Source organism: Hyaena hyaena, unplaced genomic scaffold (genome assembly GCF_003009895.1).
Source record: "Hyaena hyaena isolate Hyena2069 unplaced genomic scaffold, ASM300989v1 scaffold_737, whole genome shotgun sequence".
Classification (NCBI taxonomy): Eukaryota; Metazoa; Chordata; class Mammalia; order Carnivora; family Hyaenidae; genus Hyaena; species Hyaena hyaena.
In genome coordinates, this window is record NW_024081368.1 from 537,832 (window position 1) to 555,081 (window position 17,250).

Below are 17,250 nucleotides of genomic sequence, written 5' to 3' on the forward strand. Positions count from 1 at the left end.
TCAAGAATTTGTAATAATCCCTTCACTTTAACACATGAATGTGTTCAATATTGGCGAAAGAACACGTTGCTACCAAAACTGAAATAAGATCCTTGAAACAGAAAGGATGTTGCCATGGAAAAATGAAGTAACACTCAGTGCAGCTGTGATGCATTAATGAATAGGATATTTTTTTTTAAAAAGATCATTTGTGTTTGGTGTGGCTCAGAGGGTCCCAACCAGATGGTTTCCATGAACATGATCTGACCCCCGGTTTGAGGACTTCTTACTGGCAGATTACTTCATTTTCTTTCCCTTGGATTGTCAGATCCTTACATTAATGCAAAATTTACTGCTGTAGATTTATATTCACTTACACAAATCACTCAACATTTTACATTAAAACCACAATTTTAGACATACAGTTTAAGTTATTTTAAAAGTGTAAAAAGATTTATGTGATAGTTGTAGTGTATATTAGAGATGTAACATTATAATAAGTTTGAGGAATTTGGATTATGTGTATATTTTGGTTCTTATCATTACAGAAATCTCCAGAACACACATCATATTTTACAAAGTTTATTTTTTAGAGTTGTTATGTATCTCAGAATAATCTATGTTTGAGTATTTATTGCTCAGGTTGTTAAATTTGATGAAATAATTTATTTCTGAATTAGTGGAGTTTTGGAATATATTGTGATTTTGGAAATTTCAGCACAACTTAAATTTATTTCACAAGATATACGTGTTTATATTTGTATAGTATGGCATATTAAACTTATCACCTCACTTTGTTGAAAACATTTTTTACATAGCATCAATACCTATATGAGTGTTAAATACAGACTCTTTTAAGTTTGACACTATAATTATAAATACTTGAATAATGAGGATGGTATACTGAGAATACGTTCTCAGTATGCCATAATACTTTGTGCATTTGAACTTCAGTAATTAATGGTGTTAAATATTTAAAAATATAAATGAGACAATATATACTCTTATTTCAGAATAAAAACTATTGTAATCTTCAATCAGCTATTTAACAAACACTAGGTTGCAAGATATCAAGAAATGAGGTCAGACTTCAAGAACCTTGTATATAGTTTTGCAAAATTTTACTTATATTTTTCTTCACTGAATTCATTTTGTTCCATGCGCAAAAATGTTGAAGCAAAGATGAGGAAGTTTGCTTATTTATAAGGCTGGCAGATTATTGTATCAAGGAATACCAGACCTGTTAAATACCATGCTCTCACTAAGAGCTATATTAACCTCAAGTGAAGATATATTAATGTATTCTTAGTTGTCTTTTATAAAATACAGTCTCTTAATTTCCTAGAGTATCCAGGTATTCATTAAGCTAACAAATTTTGGTTTTTATTACATCTTCAGATAATACCTTTGTATGCCAAATATTTTGTAGAAAATTAGCAGACAACATTTTATATTTCCTTGAAAATAATTTAAGTATGCCAAGCTGTTTGAACAATTTGTGAATTAGGTACAAAATGTTACTTTTTAAGAACCAATTAAAACTAAAAGACTTTAGCTTATATTGCTTTTGAATTAAGAACTCATGATAAATTTAATTTTTGATTTGAGATTGCTTTGTATTATTTTAACTCTCTAAGGTGTCAGACAATCTAAGTAACTACACTGGGGATAAGAAAGCATAAAAGTTTCACATGAAATCAAAATTTAAATAATAATTTGATGTATGATAAAAACAAGGAATAATGCTTTCATTTTTAAGTCTTCTGAATTTTCTTCCTTACCATGTATCCTTATATATATATATAATGTGATACACACACACACACACACACACACATCTTGGTATACGTGTAAATAAAAAAAGAAAATAGGGGCGCCTGGGTGGCTTAGTCGGTTAAGCGTCCGACTTTCGCTCAGGTCATGATCTCGCGGTTCGTGGGTTCAAGCCCCGTGTGGGGCTCTGTGCTGACTGCCAGCTCAGAGCCTGGAGCCTGTTTCAGTCTGTGACTCCCTCTCTTTCTGACCCTCCCCTGCTCACGCTGTCTCTCTCTCTCCTAGAAATAAATAAAACATTAAAAAAAAATTAAAAAGAAAATATTTGATACAAACCTGTTATATTTTAATGTTTGTCTGGATAGATATCATCTGAACATTTTAAACAGTTTTCCTTATATTTTAGTTTGTAAAGTAAAAACAAAAGGCCAAATTCACATAGCAATAGCTGCTTGTGTGTGTGTGTGTGTGTGTGTGTGTGTGTGTGTGTGTGTGTGTTTTAAGTTAGTACCATACAATACTAGTTGGTTCTAAGGCCTTAGTTGGAGTTAACAATGTAATGAACTGCAAAAGAAGGAGGATTTTCTCACCTTTCTTTGGCCAGCACATGTTCTAATTCAGTCATGTTGCTTGGAAATAACTGTGGAAAGGCAGATATTTTTCATCTCATTTCATTGTGCCTTTTTGATCAAATTTATAGCAAGAAACAATGTCCTTCTACGTGTTGTGTTCTTTAGTAAAAGTAACTCATAAAGACATAAATATGGCTCTTTTCTCTTTTTTCTTTTGCTGCCTGTTTATTCTGATAAAGATATTAAGTATTTGAGGGTATATTAACTTCCTTATTTAGTCTATTCCTAATATTTTAATTTTGCTTTTATTTTTTTTTTTCTTCTCCCTAGCTTGAAGTACAGTCTTGTTGTGTGTTCATCCCAAATGATAGCCTTCCTTCCCCAAGTACAATTGTATCTGGTGACATTCCTGGAACAGTAAGAAGTTGGTACCATGGACAAACCAATATGCCCGGAATGCTTGTACTCTGTTTGCCTCAAGTAAAGATTATCAGTGCCGGCCACAAGTATATGGAACCCCTGCAGGAGATTCCATTTGTCATTCCACGACCCATCCTTGAAGAAGGTACATTTAAAAAAAAAAAAAAAAAAAAAAAACTTCCTATGGTTATTATATTTTAAAATAATTATTTTTAGTTTTGTTGTTTTTTTAATATGCCAGTGCTTATGTAAATCTGTCTTCTCATTGAAAGATCCATAGTAAAATAGACTAAGTGATCTGCAAAGTGGATCTAAAAAGGGTGTACAAAGTAAATGAGCTAAGTGGTGCTCTTTATTGACATCCACACATTTTAATCGTATTCATGTATGTATAAGAGACTACAAAAGGTCATATGCAATGCAGAAAAATCACTAAAATGTGAAGCATAGACAAATCGAGAAGACGGTTTTGGAAATTGGCATTTAGCTGAATTAAGAATGATAAGCAGATCTTAATTTAAGCTACTTAATTTAAGCTACTTGATTTATTGATGGATATAATATGTAATCAAATGAATATATTATTTACATCGAACAATATATTTCTAGATTTCTCATTTGTTAGACTATAGTAGATAATTGTGTGATGTTTGAAGACCTCTTTAATAAATACTTTATTTGTGATACTGCAGTTTTCAGTTGCAAATTCATACCCTTTTGAACTTTGATATATTCATCTCAAACAATATGTGAACTTGGAAAAGTTTTGAGTGACAAAGTAAATAATGTGAATCTATGTTTTAATAACAGGATTCAAATTTTTTACAGTGCTAAACAGTTCCACACCTTGTTCATAGTATTAGGATGTAAGCATATAAATGCTGATATCACTCACAGTACTACACATACTATTATTTGAAAAACAGATACAGTCTGTGCAGTTTTTGACTTTGACTTGATGTTGAAATCTCTTTCCTTTTCTCTATATTGGAATTCCCATTGAAATGTAGTTTTCTTAGGTTTATCAGAAGTTGGAATGATTTTACTGCCAGAAATGAATGTTGGTACTTAATAAAGTGAATACCATTATCATAAAATCATAAAATTCTAACTGTTAGAAAGAACTTCTTTAGAGCTCTTACTTGTGTGATTTTTGTCTTGATGCAAGGATTCTTTCTCTAGCATATTGGGATATATCCATTCTTTGATTTTACTTTTGGTTTCAAGGAGTTCTTTATTATAACAATAGCTATTGTATATTGTATCAAGGATGTGCTAGCCTCAGAAAATGAGCCAAGGAGTGCTTCCCGTTTTGTTTTCTTTTTACTCTGGAATAATTTTCGGAGATTCAAATAGTGTGTCCCTTAATTTTTTTAAATTAAAACTCGCAATATTGTTTATGTAACAGCTTTTTTAGACACTACTTACATACTGTAAAAATTTTTGTGTATACAATTAGATGATTTTGAGTATATTTACAGTTTATACCATCATCACCACCATCAAGTTTAGAATTTTTTCACTAATATTCACTAGTTAGTGAATATTAATTTCACTAATTTTTCACTAATATTCACTAATATTTTATCACTCTAAAAATAATCAATATAACATTTGCAGTTACTTCTCTTTCTCCTTCCCCCAAAACCCTGGCAAATGCTGATCTTCCTGTCTCTATGAATTTGCCTGTGCTATACATTTAATATGAATGGAATAATACAATATGTGGTCTTTTGTGACTGGCTTCTCATGGTAAGTCACTTACCATAATGCTTTTGAGGTTGATTTATTTATCAATCTTCATTTTTATGGCTGAATAATAATCCATTTTATGGATATACCATGTGTTCTTTATCCACTCATTAGTTGGTGGACATTTGTATTGTTTACTTTTTTGGGCTATTATGAACAGTATTGCTGTGATAATTTTTGTACATCTTTTCATATGGACATATTTTAATTTCTATTAGCTATGTGCCTAGTAATAGAATTGTTGGGTTTTATGGTAGCTCTCTGGGTAAGCTTTTGAGGAATTGACAGTCTGTCCTCCAAAGTTTCTGCCATTTTGCAATTCCACATCAACATATGAATGTTCTAATTGTTTCAAGTTGTAATTGTCTTTTTGGTGTTAACCATCCCAGTGACTATGTGGTGGTGTCTCATTTTGGTTTCCATTTGCAGTTCCCTAATGACTAGTGATGTTGAGTGTCTTTTCATGTGCTTATTGGCTGTTTGTAGAACCTGTTTCTAATTTTCTTATTCTTTTTAAATACTTTGCCCCCTTTTTAGTTGGGTTATTTATCTGTCACTTTAATTGAGCAGTTCTTAATATATTCTGGATATTAGATTCTCATTAGATACATGATTCATTAATGTTTTCTCTCATTCGGTGGATTACCTTTTTACTATCTTGATTATTTCATTTCTTTTATATTTTAATTCCATTTTTCCCTGCTATATTAGACATTATTCCCTTGCTTTTTCCTCAGTCTTAGAAATTAATGCTTTTATTTTTAGCAACATGAATGGAACTGGAAGGTATTATACTGAGTGAAAAAAGTCAGTCTGAGAAGAACAGATAATGGATGTTTTCATTCATATGTGGATTTGAGAAACTTAACAGAAGATCATGGGGGAAGGGAAGGGGAAAAAACAGTTACAAACAGAGAGAGAGGGAGGCAAACCACAAGAGACTTTTAAATACAGAGAACAACTGAGGGTGGATGGAGGGGTGGGAGAGAGGGGAAAGTGAGTGATGGGCATGGAGGGGGGCACTTGTTGGGATGAGCATTGGGTGTTGTACGTAAGCCAATTTGACAATAAATTATCTTCATAAAAAAAGAAATTAACACCCTTTCACAAAGTAAAATTTGGTTCTAGAAATACTAGATGCATATTTAATTTATTAAATTATGCAGTAATTCATGCTGTTTACTCTGCTCCTGAACAGCACATAGGTCTTTAAATACTTTAATTCAGTGATTCTCTCCAGATTTATTGGCTGTTACTGTTATATATTTTAATTTATCTTTTATTTTTCTGAACTTGACACATTTAAATCATTTTTTGAAAATTGCATGTATATTATGTGTATATGATTAGTGCAGAGTTTGGAAAATGTATTCAGTAAATGGCCAGATAGTAATTTCATCAACTATATGGATTTTCTAACAACTACTTAGCTTTGCTCTGTAGTACAGAAGCAGCCATAAAGAGTATGTCAGTGAATCCACACTCCAGTAAAACTTTATTCATAAAATCTGAAAATCAGTCACATCTGGTAATGGGCCACATATTCTGACTTCTATACCAATGCCGTATTACTCATTCCTTGTCACAGCTCAGTCCTTTCATCTACCTCAGATAATTTTCCTTCTGCCTTTTTTTTTTTAATGATGTGCTGTTATCGAACTTAATTTTTTTGTTTAAAACTGTGTTTACTTTGTATTCTTTTTGGAAATATTCTTTTTTGCTATATATATGGTTTCTTAATGATAGTTTTCTTTTGGCCATTCAAGATCCCTTTGTCCTTACTTTCGCTTTTCATTGCCCTTCTGAGAAATTCACTGTCAGTTTGTGTTTTTTTCAGTGTCTCCCTCTCAGGCAACATTAAGAATCTTTTTTTTTTTTTCTTTTAAGAATATTCTTGATCTTTGTTCTTTTAAAGTGTTAGTGTTGGTGTCTTTATGAGCTTTGCAAGGTTTCTGGTGTTTTCATATATTGCTTCTGCCTCATTCTTTCCACATAAATGTTAGACATTTGTGTTTTGTTTTTTTTTTTTTAACTATATTTTTCTTGTCTCCATTCTTTAATATTTTTTGCTTTGACTTTACTTTGGCCTGTAGTCTGAGTAATTTCTTTGATATTGCAATTCATAAATTTTTTTAGTTGTATCTACCATGCTGTTAAAATTGTTCTTTGGGTTTTTTTGGGTAAAACTTTATACAGTTCTAATATATCATACGTAAATACTATTACTATACAACTTGATGCATTTCATAAGTTGACCCATGTCACTACCTTCTGAATCAAGATCAAGAATTTTACCAACACCCAGGAAATCTTCTCTAGTCCCTTTCTGGTCTCTGTATTCAGAGGTAAATTGTATCAGGACATCTAAAACCATAAATTACTTTTCCTGTTTTTTAACTTTGTAATACTTTATTAAATTTTAAAAATTACTTATGATATTTTCATTTTCATTGATTTTTTTAAATTAAAAAATTAGAAATTTAAAAAAAAATTAATGTTTATTTATTTTTGAGAGACAGGGACAGAGCATGAACGGGATGGGCAGAGAAAGAGACACAGAATCTGAAGCAGACTCCAGGCTCTGAGCTGTCAGCACAGAGCCCACCGTGGGGCTCGAACTTACTAACCGTGAGAACATGACCTGAGCCGAAGTCGGACGCTCAGCCGACCTAGCCACCCAGGTGCCCCTAGAAATTTTTTTGAAGATGAGTTGAAAGATTCTTTATGTGTAGTTCAGATTTTTTTTTTTTGGCTGTATTGGGATCATAACCAGTTTACAACCACTTGCAACTAGAGGCTTTTCTGCCATTTAGATAATAAAAATTCAAGTTACAGTCTCTTATGAGGCTTCGTTTGTGGTCATGAGTATTTTTTTTCTCTCTATTCAAGGTTCAGCTATCTGATTATGTAAAGAGGGTAAAAACAGGGCAATTTTATTTCTAGTTTATTCTAACATTAATATTGTAGCCATTTGCATTCAAGTGTTCTGTTCTATTAGGTTCTATAGTGCAGGTATCAAGAAGGATGCTACATTTGACCAGTCATGAAGTGCCTCAAGCAATTAAAGCCTTACTGTTTTGGGAAACTCACTAATGAATTTAAGAAACTGAGTGCATGTCTGTGTGTGTGTAAACCAGACCATATAAATTATATCCATAGTGTGTGTTACATATAAACATTCTCTAAATATATTCATCCTTTTTGTTTTTAGTGCACAAAGGTCATTCAGGGCACTAAATCTACCAGGTTGCTGGAAATAGAGTCCCTCAGTGATTTAAAGATGTGACAATATCCTATCCCCTTTTATCTAATGGGTTTTATGGAAGGATTAATGTATACTTGGACCTGGATGTCTATTTGCTTTCCCCAGATTGTGGATATTTTTAGCCATTATTTCTTCAAATAATTTTTTCTTGACTTTTCTCTCTTTTCTCCTTCTGGAACTTGGATAATGAGAATGTTATTCCATATGTTGTTCTCCAGAGGTCCCTTAAGGTATCCTTACTTCTTTCAATTCTTTATTAATTTTTATGCTTTGTGTTTCACATTCCTTTGTTTTTCCATTTCTTGATTGTGCTTCTATTTAATCCATTCTGCTGTTGAACCCCTCTAATATACTCACAAGTTTAGTTTTAATATGTTTTGTGGTTTCTTATTTTCTCTTTGTGGAAATTCTTGGTGTCCTCCATTGCATACATAGGTGAGCATCTTTATGACCATTATTTTGAACCCTTTATTTGGTAGGTTGTCTTTCTCCATTTCATTAAGGTCTTTTTCTGCAGATTTGCCTTGTTCTTTGTTTTGAATATATTCCTCTGTCTACTCATTTTGCTTGTTTCTCTGTGTTTTTATGTATTAGGTGAAATGGCTATCTCCCTCAATTCCTTTGAAGGAATAGTCTTGTGTAAGAGGCGTTTTGTGTGGCCCAAAAGCACTGTGTCCTGTGGCTACCAGAGCTAGCCATTCTGTGGGCATCCCCACAGATGTAGGCATCCTGTGGGCTGTTTGTCTGCTGGCTTTGATAAGGCTTGAGCTGTTAAGTGTGCACCGTGGGGCTCTGGGTTTTCACCTGGTTTGTGTATCTTGGCTACTGCATGGGGAAAGAGGGCTTCCAGCTGCTTGCCTGTCCTGGTTGTGGCATCAACTCTTCATGGGTTGGCCATGATTTGGGATACTCATCTGGATTTTTTGACACGTTGGATGCTACATGGAAATGGACGGGGCAGAAGGCTCACCCAGCCTGTTCATGGTGAGTGGTGGGCAGACACCCATCCACCAGTGCCAGAAGACTAGAAGGGGTCCACCTAAAATGGTACTTGTTGGCTCCGTCATCAGCAGGGTAGGATGAGAATAAAAAAATAACTGTTGACAGCACTTCTATCCACTGATAAAATCTTTGCAGACTGTTTTCTTACATTTTTAAATAATTTATTTTTTTTTCCCCTTGAAGATTCCTATATCTCTGGTAGCCACTTTAAAATTGGTAAGGGGGCCTGGGTGGTTCAGTCACTTAAGTGTCTGACTTCAGCTCAGGTCATGATCTTATAGTGTCGGTTTGAGCCCTGCATCAGGCTCCGTGCTGACAGCTCAGAGCCCGGAGCCTGCTTTGGATTCTTTCTCTCTCTCTCTCTCTCTCTCTCTCTGCCCCTCCCCTGCTCATGCTCTCTCTCAAAATAAACATTTAAAAATTTAAATAAATAAATAAAATTGGTAAGTGGATCTCCCTGTTTTACGGTCTAGAGGCGTTTTCTTGTTTTTGTGCTGGATCACATGGCAAGTGAGTTCGTAGGTAGATCTTTGTTCTCTAATGTACTGTGATTCTCCTGGTCTTAATCTTTGTTAGTATTCAAAACTAGACATTTACATTTTTTTTTTTTTTTTTAGTGTTTATTCATTTTGGAGAGACAGAAACAGAGCGTGAGTTTGGGAGAGGCAGACACACACACACACACACACACACACACACACACACACACAATTTGAAGTAGGCTCCAGGCTCTGAGCTGTCAGCACAGACCCTGACATAGGGCTCAAACCTACGAACCATGAGATCATGACCGGAGCCAAAGTTAGATGCTCAACTGACTGAGCCACCCAGGAAGCCCAAAACCAGGCATTTTAGACCTTGTCTCTCTACTATGCTGCTTCCACTGTCAGGATTCCTGATCTGGGGTGCAGTCCCTTAACTTTTCCAGGGTATGTTCTGTATTTGTAGGAAACCTCCCTTTTGTGCCTCCTCTGAGGTGGTTTTTGGGGCAACGCATGTCTGCATTCCCACCCTTCTACATGTGTCACTCTTGTCTTCTGTGTGGAGGTGCTACTCATCGAGCTCATGGATCCTTTTTAGAGGAAAAGTATACCATATGTAGTTAAAAGTTTGTTGTGTCCATGGGAGGACGTGAGTTCAGGTCTTCCTGTGTCAGCATCTTGAACTCTCTCATGAAGAATTGATGTTATCAAACCTACAGTGTATTTTTTTTTTTTAACTTATTTCAGAAAGACCAGAGAGAGAGAGAGAGAGAGAGAGAGAGGTATTTATGTGTATGTATGCCTTGATATTCTCAGGGTGCAAGGAACAGACATCAAGTCAGGATAACTTAAACAAAAATAGAACTTAATGATTCATTCTCTATATATTCTATTATAGAAAGCAACTTTGACTTTTAGTTAAAATTTTGATCCTAATCTCACTGTTTGACCCTGGTAGTTATAACCACCATGCTTTCAATTAAAACTGTCTCTTACTTCTTTGTCTGTTGTTTTCTTTGTCCTCATAACTCCTCTTGAATTATTTTTTCTTGTTCTTTGTCTTTGGTGTTGGTTGGTCATCATTTTGAATTAAAGATTTCTCTTGAAACTATAATTTATTGAAACCAATTATTTAAACTTAAAATGGAATAAATAACAAAGAATAACTTTTCCTATGTAACCAAAGTTTTGTGCTTCAGACCTTTTATTTGATAGAAATATTTCAGTATATTGCATGGTGTGTGTGTGAGTGTGAGTGTGTAAGTGATGGGTTGTGAATCATATTGCTCTGATTTACAAAGGAAATTCAAATCCACTGCTTCTGTAGAGAAAAATAAGGCTGGCTACTCTTCACCCTTAGCCTCAGTATCCTTTTCTGTGTTTGAACAAAGGACAACTCTGTGCACTATTGCAGGGCCTTAGCATATACTACATATGTGACTACCTCCTTGATCTCTTCTCTATCCTTTCTTCTCATTTTTCAGGCTTCCATGTATTTTACTTGCCAGCTCCTTCTGTTCTGGGATCTTACTGCTTCTGACTCATCACCCTTAATACTCCTATCCCAATTTTAATCATTTTTATTCAGCTCCTGATTCCCCTCCTAGGGTAAGAAGTATAAGAAGCATATCTTGTTCACAGTACTGTTCGTATCATTTAGCACAATGAATGGCGCGAAATAGGGGCTCACTAAATAGTTGTAGAGTATGCTATTCAGTAAATAATTTTTGGTTACTATAAGGAGAAAAAAACCTTAAAAAATGAAAAAGTCCATTTTTGATGTGTCTTCAAGTTCATATTTAATTGAATGAGAATTCTTAGTCATTATGACATAAAAAAAAGAAAAACAATTACAAAATGATCAGTAGGACGAGCATGGAGGGTTCACCTAGATTTCAGGCATAAATGAATTTGGACTTCAGAAGTTCAAAATGAGGAACTGTTTGTTGAAATGTGTCATCTGATTTCAATTGCCACGGAAAGGGAGAGATGATCTCTAATGTAGTCAGATCCATTCTGTATAGGGTGTTTAGGTCAAAATCAACATCTTGAGTTTCATTAGGAAGCATTTGCAGTAAGGCTTGCAGATGTAATTTGGTACATCAATCTCACACCTCTGAGCAGATGGGTTTCTATACTGTGCCTATTGGAGATTTGTTTTTTCTTCTTTGAAAGAGTTGCCTACAACTTTAAAAATATTTTGACAGAAACTGAATATTGAGATCATTTATAAATTAAAACTTTGCTGTTGTTGGATTTAGTGAACTTTCAAGGAAACTGATGTTAAAATTGTTGAGCATCTATGAAAAACAGTAAGGCTACTTTTCCAATGTAATTCTTTTTCATCTTACTGGTTTATATTGTTCTATCTTAAACTTTTATTATCTTTAACAATTATAATCTCCACTTATTCTGAAAGATGTACTATTACATTAGATATTTTCCAGTTTTACTCAATGCCTTTGACTGTAGTCCTTAATCCATATGTAAATAAGATACTTAGCAGAAAAGGAGAACTCAGAGCATAAGATTTGTTTTTGATGTCGCTGATCTTAAATAAATCTCTTGGAGACCATTATGTAAGTATTAGAAATGAAGTTAAGGTGTTGAAATGCCTAAGTTTAGTTAATATGATTGCTATATATATGATTATTTTCTCAATAGCTCACATCCATCCTGTTCCATCATTTGTTTAGCTATGAATTCTGTGACTTTCAAAGGCTCGAGAATGAACCTTATTTAATTTATTCCCTGTCAATCAATTTTGTATTTCCCAACACCCCACACACACATATGCAAACTTATTTTATAAGCAAAAACAAAAATGGCAGAACTAATATGTACTTTTCCTTTAAAACATATAATTTAAAATTAAGATCATAAAAATGTGGTTTTCAAGTGATACCTAGTTAACATAGTCTCATTAAAAGAATTTTTTTTTAAATTGGGATATAATTGACATGCAGCATTGTGTAAGTTTAAGGTATATAACATATCAGTTTACTATATTTATGTATTGCAATATGATTACCATCATGGTGTCAGCTAACACTTCTGTAGGTCACGTAATTATCATTTCTCTTTTGTGATGAGAATATTTAATACCTAATCTCTTAGCAACTTTGAAGTATTCACTATAATCACTAAGTTGTGCATTAGCATTCCAGAACTTCTTTATCTTCTAGTTTCAAGTTTGTAACCTTTAACAATATCTCCCCAATTCTCCCACCTCTGTGCCCCTGGTAACCACCCATCTACTCTCTGTTTCTGGGAGTTCAGCTTGTTTAGGTTCCATATGCAGGTGATTGATAGTATTTGTCTTCCTATCTCTGACTTACCTCACCTAGCATACATTTTCACTAAAGGAACTTTTTAAAGCACGAATATACAGGTGAAAAAAAGCACTTTGGTGATAACCAGTATTAACAATTTAGTTTTGTAGTTCTTCCCAGGTTTTTTTTTTTTTTCCCTATTTTGTTGATAAATATATACACACATAATACATATATAACCTCCATGTTGTAAAATGATTATATTCGCGGTGTACAGTTAAGATAATAAATCCTGACAAATTTTTCAGTACTTTTTTTTTCATTTATTATATTATCATGCACATTTCACAGGGGCTTAACATGTTGTGAAGCCATTTCCATCTAAAAGTAAGAGGATCCAAAAAAATCTGCCTTAATTCTTTCTTGTTTAGTGAATGTGGACTTTCTCCTTTGTAAATCATATTTTCTCCTCAGGTTACAAGGAAGAGAGAAAGTCAAGTTATCTTAGGGAATGGGGGGGTTCAGTGATTTCTAATCATCAACAAAAGAATATCAGAAGTGATCATTAGTGGCCAAAGTATGCCAGAGAGAAGAATGTAAATGAGGACTTAACAGCTCTGCTCACCCACTGACAAGTTGGCCTTGGCTGTTTCCTTTTCTACTACTGTCCTTACATTTTTAAACACCTCATTTGAAATATATTTACATTCATAACATTTATTCATTGTGTGAGTACAGTTCAGTGCTTTTGAGTAAATTTAAAAGATATGCAACCATCCCCACAATATAGTTGTATAACATTTCTGTGACCTCAAATTTCCCTATGTCCATTTTGCGATTAATTTCTGTTCCCCACACTCCAGCCCTAACCCTCACTGATCTAATTTCTGACTTTATAAACTTGGCTTTTCTGGACGTATATTAAAAGAGAATCATACAGTATGTAGTTTTTTTCATCTTAGGACCTTATATATTTATGTATCAGTGTACCCAGGGTACATCATTTTTTTTCACTTGGTATAATATTTTTAAGGTTTGTTCATGATGTAGCATATATTAGTATGTACTATGTCTTGCTGAGTAACAAATATCCTGTGGTTATATTACATTTTGTTTATTAATTTTACAGTTGATATTCAATTGCACTGTTACCAGTCTTTTACTATTATGATTAATGCTGCTATGAACATTTGGGTACATGTATTTATATAGACAAATGTTATAATTTATCATGGATAGAGTCTGGAGTAGAATTGCTGGATTTTATACTAAGTTTTTGTTGAACATTTCAAGAAATCGTCCAATGTTTCAGAAGTAATTGTACCACTATTAACATATTAGAGGTTTACTTTCAATATATCTTTGCCAGCACTTGGTATTTTTGCCAGTCCAAGAGAGTATGTGGTACTTTACTGGGGAAATCAGTTTGCATTTCTGTAATGACTAATGATGTGGCCTTTTTTCATGTACTTAAAGCATACTTCCTTAGTGAAATTTGTATTTAAATTTTCCATTTTTTAGTTATCTTGTAATTTTTGAGTTGTAAGAGTTCTTCCATGTTCTCGATGCAGGTCCTTTATCAAATATATTATTTGCTAATATTTTCTTCTATGTTGGGGCTTGTATTTGCATTTTTTTAAATTTAAATTCCAGTTAGTTAACATGCAGTATTATTAGTTTCAGGCATACAGTATAGTGATTAACCAGTTCTGTACATCACCAGGTGCTCATCACCTATTTCACCCATCCCTCCACCTGCCTCTCCTCTGGTATCTATCAGTTCTCTATAGAGAACTAGGGTGACCTAGTTTTAGCTCTTATAATTTGGTCTCTGATACTTTTTTGTTATGTATTGTTTCATATGGTGTGATATAAGAGTCTTAAGTTTATTTTATTATGTGTGGATATTTAATTTTCTCAGCATCACATATTCAGAAGGTTGTCCTTATGGAGCTCTATTGGCACTTTTGCTGAAAATCAATCAACCATGTATCTAAGTCATTTTCCCCCCCCCTGGACTCTCAGTTCGATTCCATTGATCTATATGCCTGTCCTTGTGCCCATACCACACAATGTTGATTACTGTGGTGTTACATTATCTTTAAAATTATGTAATACAAGTCATCCAACTTTCTTTTTTCTTCTTTGAAAATTTGTCTATTTCAGATTCTTTGCATTCTTATGCAAGTTTAAGCATTAGCTTATTGGTTTCTACAAAAAAAGAGCCGGCAAAGACTTTGATAGAAATTGCATTTAATTTATAAATGAAGTATGGGGATATTTCCCATCTTGACAATATTGAGTCCTTCAGTTTATGATCCTAAAATGTTTCTTCTTTTATTTATTTATCTATTTTTATTTATTTCTTCAATTTTATTCAGCAATATTTTGCAGATTGCAGTGTCTTGAATGCCTTGCATGTGCTTTGTTAAAATTTCCTTTGTTAAATGCTTTTCATTTATTTTAAGTTGCTGTGAATGGAATTGTGTTCTTATTTTCATTTAAAAAAATTTTCATTGCCTGTATCTCAAAGTATAATTTTATATATTTCCCTCACATCTGGGGACCTCACCAAACTTGTTTATTCTAGTTGTTAGTGTGGGTTCTCTGAAATTTTCGATAAGGTGAGCCATTCCATCTATGAATAAAAACTATCCATATTACTTCTTTCTTTCCAATCTGCATGTCATTAATTTTTTGTTTTGTTTTTACCGAAGCACATTGGCCGGAATTTCCAGTATAATGCTTCATAGGACTAATGAGAACACATATCCTTGCCTTATTCCCAAATCTAGAGAGAAAGCCTATAGAATGTAATACCACTAAGTATTATGGTAGCTATGTATTTTTCATAGATGTCCTTCATCAGGTTAGGAAAGATCCATTTTATTCCCAAATTTTTTCAAGCTTTTTACTATGAAGTGGTTTGGATTTTTTCAGATGCTTTTATGAAACCATTGAGATGGGTATGTGTGTCTTTTACTATTAATGTGGTATGTTAATCAGCTTTACATAATTAATTGATTAAATGACTAAACTAATCTTGAATTTGGAGATGTATCCTGCTTGGTTATGGTGTTACCATCTCTTCATAAGGTGCTGGACACAGTTTGCTTTCTTTTTTTTTTTTTAAGGATTTTGTATATATTTTCATGACAGATTTTAATTTCTAGTTTTCTGATGGTGTCTTTTCCTGGTTTTCATAACAGGATAATGCTGGCATTGTAGAATGAGTTGGGAAGTCTTTCCACCTATTCTGTTTCTGGAAGACTCCCTGGAGGAATGGTGTTATTTTGTTAAATTTGGTAGAAATCACACTTGAAAGCATGGGGAATTATGGGTAGACTTTTTTGTAGAAAGCTTTTAAATTAGTAATTCAATCACCTTGTTTGTTTTAGGTCTATTTAGATTTTCTGTTCCTCTTCTAGTCAGTCTTAATAAATTGTGTCTAGAAAGTTATCCATTTATCTAAGTTGTCTAAATTTTGGGGGCATACAGAGTTGTTCATAATACTGTATTTTAATGCTTTACAATTTTTAGGGTTGATAGTAATATTCCTCCTTTAATTCTTGATTTTGGCTATTGTGGATTCTCCCTTTTTTTGAGGTTAGTTTAATTAAAGGGTTATCACATTGCTGATCTGTTTATAGAATCAACTTTTAGCTTTATTGATATTTTTCTGTTCTGTTTCAATTATTTCTGCTATAATCTGTATTTTTTTCTGCTGGCTTTGTGTTAAGTTTCATTTTCTTTTTTTCTGGTTTCTTAAGGCAAAAACTTAAGTTATTGATATGATAGTTTACTGTTGTGTGATATAGACACTTAATACTGTAACCTTTCCTTTAAGCATTGCTCTAACTGCATTTCACAGATTTCCAAATACTATTATTTTCATTTACTTCCAGTATTTTGAATTTTACTTATGCTTTCTTCTGTGGCCCCTGGGTTATTTAGAAACCGTGCATTGTTTAATTTCCATGAATTTGAAAATTTCAGATTTCTGTTTATTCCTGTTTTCTAATTTAATTCCATTGTGGTCTAGACCGTATATTTAATAATTTTAGTCCTTTTAACTATATTAGGACTTATATTATGGTCTATATGGTCTATTTCAGAGTGTTCCATACGTACTTCAATGGATTTTCTACACTAGTTGGTGCAACATTCTATGTATGTCAGTTAGATCAAATATATTGATATTGTTTTATACTCTTCTATAGCCATGCTGACTTTCTATCTACTTATTCTATCAATTATTCAGACTGGAGTTTTGAAACATTTAAGTGTTTCCGTTTAGTTGCTTTTTTCTTTAAATACTGTTCAGTTTTTGCTTCATATATTTTGAAACTCTGTTGTTACATGTATATGCATATATAGTTGTTACAGCTTCCTAAAATATTGACTCTATAATCACTATTAAGTGTCTTTCTCTCTATTATACTTTCTTAAATCTATCTTTTTATTATAGTTATTTTTCACCATTTTTATACTCACAGTTTTTATGATGTATTTTTCCCATCCTCTTACTTTAAAAATTTTTTAATGTTTTATTTACTTTTTGAGAGAGAGTATGTGAGCAGGTAAGGGGCAGAGACAGTGTAGGAGAGAGGATCCAAAGCAGGCTCCATGCTGACCTGATGCGGTGCTTGAACTCATGAATGATGAGATCACCACCTGAGCTGAAGTCAGATGCACAACTGACTGAGTGACTCATGTACACCCCATCCTTTTTC

General features: G+C 33.2%; 1 protein-coding gene across 1 annotated transcript in view; it reads left to right on the forward strand.

Moving 5' to 3' along the window:
- The window catches only part of VPS13B (vacuolar protein sorting 13 homolog B), a 770,486-nt gene that overhangs the window by 363,848 nt on the left and 389,388 nt on the right, over positions 1-17,250 (forward strand). The window contains exon 23 of the mRNA XM_039218135.1: positions 2,655-2,889. Within this exon, the coding sequence (XP_039074066.1) occupies positions 2,655-2,889 (235 nt within the window). The remainder of the gene's footprint in view (positions 1-2,654; positions 2,890-17,250) is intronic.